Genomic DNA, 12,011 nt, shown 5'->3' on the forward strand with positions numbered 1-12,011 from the left:
CTGTATAGAGCCCAATGCAGGGCTCAGTCTAACAAACTGTGAGATCATGACCTGAGCCAAAATCAAGAGTCAGATACTTAACTGACTGAGCCATCCAGGCACCCCTGAAGTGTGAGTCTTAATTGATATAATTTTTCCTACCAAATTCCTTTTTTTTTTTAAAATTCTTGTTTATTTTGAGACCTGGGGTGGGGGTGGGGAGGGACAGAGAGAGAGGGAGAGAGAGAGAATCCCAAGAAGGCTCCACATTGTCAGTGCAGAGCCCGATGTGGGCTTGAACCCATGAACTGTGAGATCATGACCTGAGCTGAAATCAAGAGTCTGATGGTTACGCAACTGAGCCACCCAGGTGCCCCTTCCCTTCCAAATTCTTGTCCAATTGTCCCAGCATCAGTTAAGAAGAAACTTGTCCCTTTCCTATAATTTTGGGCAGCTATTTTACTCTTCTGTATAATTCAGTCAGTTTTTGGACTGTCTTTTTTAGTCTTGGACCTGTAACTTTGCTTTTTTAATAATTATTGCGTAGTTATGTCTATATTTCAAGAGGACTCATCTCTCTGTTGATTCTTGCTCAACATTTTTATTTGATTGTCTCATTAATGCTTATGCATAATTTTAGAATAATTTTGTCAAGTAGAAAATCTTGCTTAGACTTTGGAATCACATTAAATATATGTTTTAATTCTGGAGAACACATATTATTATTGTAACACAAACTATTATAGTTTTCAAATATACTCTAAAATCGCTGAATGTTTTTCATTAAAAGTTCTTAAGTAGCTTTTAAATCATTTATCTTTATTTCATGATTTTTGTTTTGTTGGTGTATAGGAATGTTGGTGACATTCTATATTTATATACTTTTTTCTTACACTAGAATACATTACTTATTTTATGTAAATGTTTATGTTAACTGATTCTAGTAGTTCTTAGAAATTCCTTTGGGTTGAAGACATCCACATGGCTAAAAGACACATGAAAAGATGCTCAACATTGCTCATCATCAGGGAAATACAAATCAAAACCACAATGAGATACCACCTCACACCTGTTAGAATAGCTAAAATGAACAACTCAGGAAACAATAGATGTTGGTGAGGATGCGGAGAAAGGGGAACCCTTTTGCATTGCTGGTGGGAATGCAGACTGGTACAGCCACTCTGGAAAACAGTATGGAGGTTCCTAAAAAAATAAAAATAGAACTATCCTACGACCCAGCAATTGCACTACTAGGTATTTATCCAGAGGATACAAAAATGCTGATTCAAAGGGGCACCTGCACCCCAGTGTTTATAGCAGCACTATCAACAATAGCCAAATTATGGAAAGGGCCCAAATGTCCATTGACTGATGAATGGATGAAGATGTGGCATAGGGGCACCTGGGTGGCTCAGTTGGTTAAGTGTCTGACTTGGCTCAGGTAATGATCTCATGGTTCACGAGTTGGAGGCGTGCATCGGGTTCTGTGCTGACAGCTCAGAGCCTGGAGCCTGCTTCAGATTCTGTGTCTCTGGTCTCTATCTGTACCTCTCCTGCTCAAGCTCTGTCTCTCTCTCTCTCTCTCTCTCAAAAATGAATAAAAACATTTAAAAAATAAAAAATGATGTGGTACACACACACACACACACACACACAATGGAATATTATTACTCAGCCATCAAAAAAAATGAAATCTTGCCATTTGCAATGAGGTGGGATGGAACTAGAGTGTATTACGCTAAGTGAAATGAGTCCGAGAAAGACAGATACCTTATGATTTCACTCATGTGTGGAATTTAAGGAAACAAAAGGGATGACCATAGGGGAAGGGAAGGAAAAATAAAATAAGATAAAAATAGTGAGGGAGGCAAACCATAAGAGACTCTTAACTATAGAGAATAAACAGGGTTGCTGGAGGGGAGGTGGGGGGGATGGGCTAAATGGGTGATGAGCATTAAGGAGGGCACTTGTGATGAGCACTGGGTATTATATGTTAGTGATGAATCCTAAATTCTACTCCTGAAACCGATACTACACTATATGTTAACTAACTTGAATTTAAATTTTAAAAGAAATTAAAAAAAAAATTCCTTTGGGCTCTCTTTCATTATACTATAAAGTTCTCTTTTTGTCTTATTACAGAAAAAAGTCTTATCTAGAAAAAATCCAACTGTAAAATAAGAGCAGTGATAATGTATTTAATTTCCTTCTTTGTTTAATTAGATTGACTCTTAAGAGTTTGCCATGTGAGCATAAAGTTAAATTTTGTTTGAGATAGATGTTTTTTTTAAAGTTAGGGATTCATCGTTGCTGTTTAAGAATTCTGTGTTGATACTGGATTTTATCATTTGTTGACAGCACCTAATGACATAAACTACTGATTCCGAGGGTTTTGTCAGAAAATGGATTCTATTCCTGTGTGTTCTGGTGTCATGGTGTGTTGGTGACTCCCATTGTACACTGTGTACATACATATCTTGAGGTTCCCACAGGCATGTCAAGCTCAGTGTCCATGATGAGCTTTCCTTTACCCCCCACTCCTCTGTGCATCCTGGTCTTTTGAATGCACACCCAGAAACCAGGGTACAGTTGAGTCCCTTCACTAGATTATGTTGGTCCTCCTTTTCAAATGGTCTCTCTCATTCCTCCGTGTTCCCAACTTTAAGTCCTGCTTTGATCCTTCAGTGCTGTGTACTGCAGCTGGTCTCCTCACTCCTCTTACTGCTTTTTTTTCCTTTCTGTATCTGCTAGCTGTTGTGCACAGGCTTCTCGTTTTTATATGAAATGTGCTTCTGATAAAAACACGCTTAATTTAAAGTTGTTTATTCTGAGTGCCATTCGAGATGTTGGCATTCAGCTCCGCACAATGGTGAGGAGAAGGGTGCTGCTGGAGCCTGGCACCCTGTGTGCAGGGGTGCAGGGAGGCAAGCAGACCTGGGGTGACTGTCCCTCAGGGAAGCTGCGACTGGCATCTTTGTCTTCTCCTGGCTGCCTCCTTGTTGTCTGTATTTGTCTCATCGTTGGAATGGACAGAATCTTTCATTTATCTTGACCATTTGGAGAGCACATAGAACAGCTTAATTATTATGCCACGCTGGTCATATTTTGCATCAGGCCTTCCTACCTCTCCCCTTGTAGGGATAGTGTGATCAGCCTTGCTTCTCCTTAGAGTCATGCTACTAGAGATCCTTAAAAAACGTCAGAAAGAATTTGAGGTCTCAGTTGTGTAAATTTTGTGTCAGCATGAGGGGCAGGAAAACAGAAAATGGTACTGGAAAGACAAAGCAAACAACTGGCCTTTGTGAGGCACTGAGGGGAATCATTGCAGATGCCTGAAAAAGGAGGCTGGAAAATGTGCTGATGTTAAGAACCCTTACATTTGTGCACATGGACACAGTCTTCTTTGGTCTTCACATTAACCCTGTGAACGGAGTAGAGATTATTACCTTTCTGTTTTACAGCTGAAGAAACAGAGCCTTTGAAATTCCTCAGTTTGCCCAACATCACACAGTATTCAAGAGTCAAGTCTTGAACTTAAATTTCTAATTGCTGATTTTGCACTCTTCCTGTTACCTCTTTCTCAAAACTGGAAGCGTGATAGGATAACAGTGACCATCTCCTTGTCATCCAGATACATTATATTGGGATAGCACTAAGGAAAAATACAGTTTTATCGATCTTAGTCCATATCAATTATTTACATATTTTTAAAAAAGTTTGGTTGAGATATAATTCACATTCATTCAAATCCACTTATTTAAACTATATAATTCTGTGGCTTTTAGTATACTTAAGAGTTATGTGCCATTACCATAATACATTTTAGAGCATATTCATAACTCTAAAAAGAAACCCTTTTAGCCATCATCCCCCCCCCCATCATCCCCCATCCCAGTCCTTGGCAAACCAGTAATCTACTTTATGTTTCTATATATTTGCCTATTCTGCACACTTAATACAAATGTAATCATATAATATGTAGTCCTTTCACTTTATAATGCCTTCAATCATCATCCATGTTGTAGCATGTATTCATATTTCTTTTTTTGTTGCTAAATAATTCCATTTTATAGATAACACATTTTATTTATCCATTCATTAATTTATGGACATTTGTGTGATTTCCACATTTTAAGGAAGATTCAGACAGTTTTCCAAAGCAGCTGCATATATTTCCACTGGCACTGTATGAGGGTTTCAGTGTCTCCACATCCTTGCCAACACTTACCTGTCTTTAAATATAGCCATAATTGAAGTGATATCTCATGGTGTTGATTTGCATTCTCCTGTTGGCTAATGATGTTGAACAACCCATTTTTCTTTTTTTTAAAGTTTTAGTTTTAATTCGGTTACATTACATTAGTTTCAGGTATATAATATAGTAATTCAGCACTGGCATGCATCACCCTGTGGTTATCTCCACAAGCGCATTCCTTAATCCCTGTCACCTATTTGACCCATTTTCCCACCTCCCTCTCCTCTGGTAACCATCAGTTCTGTATAATTAAGATTGTGTTGAACAACCCATTTTTTCATTGGGTTATTTGTGTATTCATTGTTGAGTCGTGACAGCCCCTTTATGTATTCAACATACAAATCCCTTATTGTATGTTTTGCGAAAAGATTCATTCTGTTCTGTGGTTGACTTTTCACTTTTTTGATGATATCTGTTGAAGCACAGATGTTTTTATTTTGGTGATGTTTAGTTTATTTTTTATTTGTGTGAGATAGGAGTCTAAATTCATTCTTTTGCATGTTGAAAAGACTGTTCTTTCCCCATTGAATGGTCTTGGAACCCTTGTTGAAAAACCAATTGACCATAGTTACACGGGCTTATTTCTTGACTCTAAATTTTATCTAAAGTCTTCTAATCCATTGACATGACATATCCATTTCCATACTCTTAAACAACCAGTTTGTCCATTTCTTCTAGATATGGATGTTCATATTAGCTGTGCTGTATTTTTCAAGTTAGCATTAGTGGGATTGAAGTTCTCATGCCTGGATTGTCAGACATAGTGCAAAGGTTTAACTATTGTTCTTCATTACAGACGAATTGGTATAGATATTTGGAAACTATGCAAAGAAAATAGTATGAGTAATACCTGCTTTATGCTTTTCACATGAACCTTCGGAAAAAAAAAAGTGGCATGGTCAGTTTTGTAGTTTGGCTTTTAAGATTATCATTTTTATCCTAAATATGACATAGGAGAAGGATTGCTTTAGGGTGACTTTCAGGTCTATAACCTGGAGATAGGGGTTCATATCAGAAGAGTAGCTTAAATGGCTGTAAGAAGGAGAGGTCCTTTAAAATTCTCCAAAATATTTAAAACCCTCTCTCAGATTTGTGTTTATCTGGCATAAATAGTCCTCATCAGTCTTGTCATGGTCATGTACCAATGATGTAATAATGATTATTATACCAGAAGCACCAAAGGAAGCTATTGGCATGATGTATGGTGGGACTCTGGACATGGTTGGTTTGAGTTAGGTATTCCAAGAGACCACATGGAGTTTGTCATCTCTGACAGAGGACTTTGATGTATGAGTGATGAAGTGATGAAAAAACTGCTCACCAGTGACGGTTGTGATCTCCCAGAGAGTATAAGACAACTAAGCTGTAAGTGCCTCTTATCTTGTGTAATATGAACATAAACATTCAGACCATTCGTTGGGCACAGTGCTCCATCTTGTATCAGTTTCATCAAAGGCTTGAGATAGAGTAGATGATATATAACATGTAGACACTGACATTCTAGTAATTGATTAGAGTATCTAGACATTAATATCACCTACTGTATTTTCCTGTTTTATGGGTATCAGTGATCACTCACCTATTATAAAACTAGACTTTTAAAAACAATATTCTTTTAGCTCATTTTCTCATAGTGTTGATCCCTTCCAGCTTCTTATTCCTTCTTGTTGCTTGTTGATCAGAGAATCTTACGAGGGGAATTAATTTTGTGAGTTCTGTTGCTCTTTAATTTGGTTAAGTAACACTATCAGAGATGAAACCAGCCACACAAACACCTACCTTTGGTCCAGAGCAGAGTTTGGGGAGGGAGAGATGGAATAAATGGCTGCCCTTCCTATGTGACCTTAGGGTTGGGTGGAATAAATGGCTACTCATCAAATATGACCTCAAGGTTGCCAGGCCCTCTTGTTTACACTCCCTGCCTATTGTCCCAACCTCCAATGCATGGTTAATAAGTGAAGACCCCAAATTAGAGATTCATTGTTTTAGTTTAATGTTTCCATCCTTTGTTAAAATTCAGATAGCATGAAACATTACTAGATTAAATGTTATGGATAATTTGGATATATAATTGGTTTTGTGTACTGAGTTTGATAGATTTCAGCAGGGGTGGGTGAGGGGATAGAGAACACACAATTCAATTACCAGGAACTTTGGAGGAATGTAGGAGAAAACCAGAAAAAAGGCAGGTGTGCATGGAATCATTGAATCAAGCTTATTTAGAAACTATTATTTTACCTAAGGGCAGCCTTTTTAGGATCCCAGGAATATCCATGATGGCTCTAATCTTCCCTGAAAAATTCTTTAGAAAGGGGTTAGCAAACTACAGGCCATGGGCCAAATCTAGCCTGCCACCTGTTTCTGTAAATAAAGTTTTATTGAAACATAACCATTTTCATTCATTTGCACACTTACTGTGGCTGCTTTCACTCTGCAACAGCAGAATTATTTTTTTAAATGTTCATTTATTTTTTGAGAGAGAGCATGTGCATGCGTGCATGTGAGTGGGGGAAGGGCAGAGAGAGAGAGGGAGGGAGGGAGAGAGAATCCCAACCAGGCTCTGTGCTGTTAGTGCAGAGCCCGACGAGGGGCTTGATCTCATGAACCATGAGATCATGACTTGAGCTGAAATTAAGAGTCAGATACTCAACTGACTGAGCCACCCAGGCACCCCACAGAATTCAGTAGTTTTAAAAAAATATGGCCCACAGTGCCTAAAATATTTACTTTCTGGCCCTTTATAGGAAAAGTTTGCCCACAACTGGTCTAGAGAGTCTAGACTTTCAGAAGGTTAAGCATAGATCATACATACCTTAAATTTATTTTATACTTTTAAGCCTTTAATCTTACCATTGTGTGGATTCAGGGGCAGTGGTTTTAAGGAAAGATCACTACTTCTATCAGAATGAATGCTTGTTCAAGGAAAAAAATTAACTTTAAAAATATTCTTAAAGGATGACACTGCTGTATTTAAAACCTAATAGCCAATGGAAAATTAATACCTGATTATACATGTACATGCCTCTTTCAGGTGTGCCCATCTTATTACATGAGAAAAATGTTAAAATTTCTCCTATAAACATTTATCTTGTTGTTTATGAAGACCAGGTATTTGTGTCAGATACTGTAACTGGTTCACATATGAACATAAATATAAAATGCTAATCTCACTGTTGGAAATTTGAAGTGTTATGTCTTGTCTTCTCTCTCTCAGCTTGAAGTCCATGGCCCAAAATGACTCTACCACTGGAGACTCTGTTCAGTAGAGAAGACACCCAGACAGGAGGCTGGGATGAGCATGCCACTGCATCAGATCTCTGCCATTCCAACCCAGGATGCCACCTCTGCTAGAGTCTACAGAAGTAAGACCAAAGAAAAGGAGAGGGAAGAGCAGGTATTAGGAGGATGCCTTTTTTAGTTTCATGATTTTTGTTGTTTTCATTAAACACAGCCTAGAATGATAAACTCTGATGATCAAGGTTTTCTCTGCTAACATACTAAAATGCGTGTGGTGTAAATATTAGTTGGGCTCAGAAATTCTGTATAGGTTTCTAGGTTTTCAGACTTTGGTATCCCCTTATTCTGCCATGGTTATACATGACTTACTTATCTTCATTGCCTAAAATTATATAATTTTTTTCTGGTAAATCTCTGAGTAAAAGTTCTTTGAATTCTCAGAACATGATGCAAAAGGATAAATTAATCTGAACCAAGATTTTGTAAATACCTCGTACATACTAGTCTCTGCTTGCTTTAAGGGTATCATAGTTAACATCACAGAGCCTGTCTCTGCCTTCGTATGGCTCTTGATCTGGCCTGACAATTAAAATGAATTAGAGTCTAATGACAAGGTCAGTAATAGAGGAATTCAGGGCCACCAAATTCCAGCCCAAGTGGTCAGGCAGGAATGGCTTCCTGGAAAAGATGACATTTACATAGAGAACCTGAACAGTGACCTGGAGTTAGCTCAGAGAAAGTAGAATGTTCCAGTTAGGAGAAATATTATATGCTGAAAGCCCAAAGGTTTAAAGCAAGATGAGTTTGAAGAGATTAAAATAGAGTAACAGGAACATAAAGGGCAGTGGCAAGATAGGAGGTTGGAAAAGTTACAGGAGGTACTGTAAGGAGTTTGGATGTATTTTTGCAGAATGAATGATCAAATTTGCATTCTTAAAACTTTCACTCAGACTGCAGTTTGGAGAGTGAATTGAATCAGTGGTAAGAGACTAGTTAGAGGATCATTTAATAGCCTACTTAGGCCAAGTTTGGCAAACTTTTTCTGTAAAGGGTCAGATAATAAATGTTTTAGACTTTGTGGGCCAGTCACATCTCCTCAGTTCTGCCACTGCAGTGTGAAAATAGTCAAAGACAATATATAAACGAATGGTCATGACTGTGTTCCAATAAAACTTGACTTGCAAAATCTGGTAACAGGCCAGATTTGGCCTGCAGGCTGTAGTTTGCCAATCCCTGGCCTGAGGAAAAGGTGATGGTGACTTCGTCTGGGATGGGGTAGTGGGGATAGAGAGATATTTAGTTTATTAATCCACTGGGCTTGATAATTGCATGGGGGGTGAATAGGGGGGAATCATGGATATCTCCTACTTTCTCCTTGCCTTTACCATGTGCTGCACAAACATGTGCTGATTAGTTCTCACAGCATTCCTATTTCGTAGTAAATCTTTCCTGATGACTCTAAAGAATCCTTGTTAAATCAGAAAGTAATAAGTCTTGTTTGAAGGTGAGTGATTATAGTTGATGGGATACCATTCTTTGCTTTATTTCATAAATAATTAGAAAAAAACCAAATCTGTTGGGGGACCTGGGTGACAGTCCGTTAAGCATCCAACTCTTGATTTTGGTTCAGATCATGATCTTATGGTCCTGAGATCAAGCCCCGTGTTGGGCTCTATGCTGCCAGTGGAGCCTGCTTGGGATTCTTTCTCCCTCTCTCTCTGCGTCTCCCTCACTCATGCGCACACTCTCTCTCACTCTCAAAATAAATGAACTTATTAGAAAAAAACAAAGAAATCTGTTATATCATAGCTCTTGAAGTACATGGACTATGGAAAATGAAAAGGTACAATATAAATTAAAAGGGGTCTCCAGGGGCGCCTGGGTGGCTCAGTTGGTTAAGCATCCGACTTTGGCTCAGGTCATGATCTGACCTGCGTCAGGCTCTGTGCTGACAGCTTGGAGCCTGGAGCCTGCTTCAGATTCTGTGTCTCCCTCTCTCTCTGCTCCTCTCCAACTTGTGCTCTCTGTCTCTCAAAAATGAATAAATGTAAAAAAAAAAAATTTAAAGGGCTCTCCATATTCTTAGTTTGTGTTTTCCTTTTTTCAGTTGTTTGTATTGTCAGTCTGCACCCTTTCTATTTTGCTGAGCTCCTGGGAGGAGTGTGGTCAGCATTGATTGAAAGGCTGGCCAGGGCGGTAATGGAGTAGATGGGTTTTGGATGTAGTATTTTCAGTATTTCAGTTTTCCTCAAGTTGCTGGAGATGGGAGAATACCCCCCAAATAATCTTTCCTATATTCTTTCAGTTTTCACTTAAGTTAATAGTCTTCATTTAAGATTCATTTAAATTAATGGTCTTTTCTTAGAACCCTTTAGTCCAAATGGATTTTTAATTTAAAAAAAAATTTTTTTAAATATTTATTTATTTATTTACATTCAAGTTAGTTAGCATATAGTGCAATAATGATTTCAGGAGTAGATTGCTTAATGTCCCTTACCCATTTAGCCCATCCCCCCTCCTACAACCCCTCCAGCAACCTTCTGTTTGTTCTCTATATTTAAGAGTCTCTTATATTTCGTCCCTCGCCCTGTTATTATATTATTTTTGTTTCCCTTCCCTTATGTTCATCTGTTTTGTATCTTAAATTCCTTATATGAGTGAAGTTATAAGATATTTGTCTTTCTCTGACTAATTTCACTTAGCATAATACCCTCTATTTCCATGCACATAGTTGCAAATGGCAGGATTTCATTCTTTTTGACTGCCAGGTAATACTCCATTGTACATATGTACCACATCTTTATCCATTCATCACTCGATGGACATTTGGGCTTTTTCCATACTTTGGCTATTGTCAATAGTGCTGCTATAAACATTGGGGTGCATGTGCCCCTTCGAAACAGCATATCCCTTGGTTAAATACCTAGTAGTGCAATTGCTGGGTTGTAGGGTAGTTCTATTTTTAGTTTTTTGAGGAACCTCCATACTGTTTTCCAGGGTGGCTGCAACAGTTTGCATTCCCACCAGCAGGGCAAAAGAGATCCTCTTTCTCCACATCCTCACCAACATCTGCTGTTGCCTGAGTTGTTAATGTTGGCCATTCTGACTGGTGTGAGGTGGTATCTCTTTGTGGTATTGACTTGTATTTCCCTGATGATGAGTGATGTTGAGCATTTTTTCATGTGTCAGTTGGCCATCTGGATGTCTTCTTTGGAGAAGTGACTATTCATGTCTTTTGCCCATTTCTTCACTGGATTATTTGTCTTTTGGGTGTTGTGTTTGATAAGTTCTTTAAAGATATTGGATACTAACCCTTTATCTGATATATCATTTGCAAATATCTTCTCCCATTCCATCAATTGCCTTTTAGTTTTGCTGATTGTTCCCTTCACTGTGCAGAAGCTTTTTACCTTGATGAGGTCCCAGTAGTTCGTTTTTGCTTTTTTTCCCCCTTACCTCCGGAGACATGTTGAATAAGAAGGTCCTATGGCCGGAGGTCAAAGAGGTTTTTGCCTGCTTTGTCCTCTAGGACTTTGGTAGCTTCCTGTCTTACGTTTAGGTCTTCCATCCATTTTGAATTTTTTGTGTGTGAATGGTGTAAGAAAGTGGTCCAGGTTCATTTTTCTACATCGCTGTCCAGTTTTCCCAGTACCATTTGCTGAAGAGACTGTCTTTATTCCATTGGATATTCTTCCTGGTTTGTCAAAGATGAGTTGGCCATATGTTTCTGGGTCCATTTCTGGGTTCTCTGTTCTGTTCCATTGATCTGAGTGTCTGTTTTGGGGGCCAGTACTATACTATCTTGATAATTACAGCTTTGTAATACAGCTTCAAGTCCGGGATTGTGATGCCTCCAGCTTTGGTTTTCTTTTTCAAGATTGCTTTGGCTATTCGGGGTCTTTTCTGGTTCCGTACAAATTTTAAGATTGTTTGTTCTAGCTCTGTGAAGAATGCTGGTGTTATTTTCATAGGGATTGCATTCAATATGTAGATTGCTTTGGATAGTATTGACATTTAAAAAAATGTTTTTTAATATTTATTCTTCAGAGAGAGAGAGGGTGTGAGCACAGGAGGAGCATAGAGAGAGGGAGACAGAGAATCTGAAGCAGACTCCAGGCTCTGAGCTGTCAGCACAGAGCCCGATGCAGGGCTTGAACCCACAAACTGTGAGATCATGACCTGAGCTGAAGTCAGACGCTTAACCGACTAAGCCACCCAGGTGCCCCCCCAAATGGATTTTTAAATACCACTAAATAGTACATTTTTTTAGCCTAGGGTGCTTGCCTGCCTATACCAAGCTGAGGTTGCTTGGTCCCTATTCATTGCAGTATTGAATTTGGACACCAGATGGCAGGAATTTCTTGGAGTATATATGTGCAAGCTATACTTGTTAGGAGTAAAGGAAGAAGTCCAACATTTTAGCCCAGGAAGAGAGATTCTTTTTGATATAAAACCCTATTACAGATTTGTTGTGGTGGATGTTCAGTAAATACTTATTGAATTGATCTATTTAATGGGGGTTTTTAAGGTTTGGATAAGT

The 12,011-nt window shown here is 38.5% G+C and overlaps 1 protein-coding gene across 8 annotated transcripts in view; it reads left to right on the forward strand.

The window, feature by feature from the left end:
• The window catches only part of MARCHF8 (membrane associated ring-CH-type finger 8), a 123,496-nt gene that overhangs the window by 40,275 nt on the left and 71,210 nt on the right, over window positions 1–12,011 (forward strand). For 4 of the 8 annotated variants that reach the window (XM_042909017.1, XM_042909016.1, XM_042909015.1 and 1 more), the window contains one exon: window positions 7,449–7,628. In XM_042909017.1, the coding sequence (XP_042764951.1) occupies window positions 7,527–7,628 (102 nt within the window). In that variant the 5' untranslated portion in view covers window positions 7,449–7,526. Of the gene's footprint in view, window positions 1–4,730; window positions 5,600–7,448; window positions 7,629–12,011 lie in introns of those variants that run through there. The other 4 variants (XM_042909019.1, XM_042909020.1, XM_042909018.1 and 1 more) reach the window with 4 other exon arrangements.

This window comes from Panthera leo, chromosome D2 (genome assembly GCF_018350215.1).
Source record: "Panthera leo isolate Ple1 chromosome D2, P.leo_Ple1_pat1.1, whole genome shotgun sequence".
Lineage (NCBI taxonomy): Eukaryota > Metazoa > Chordata > Mammalia > Carnivora > Felidae > Panthera > Panthera leo.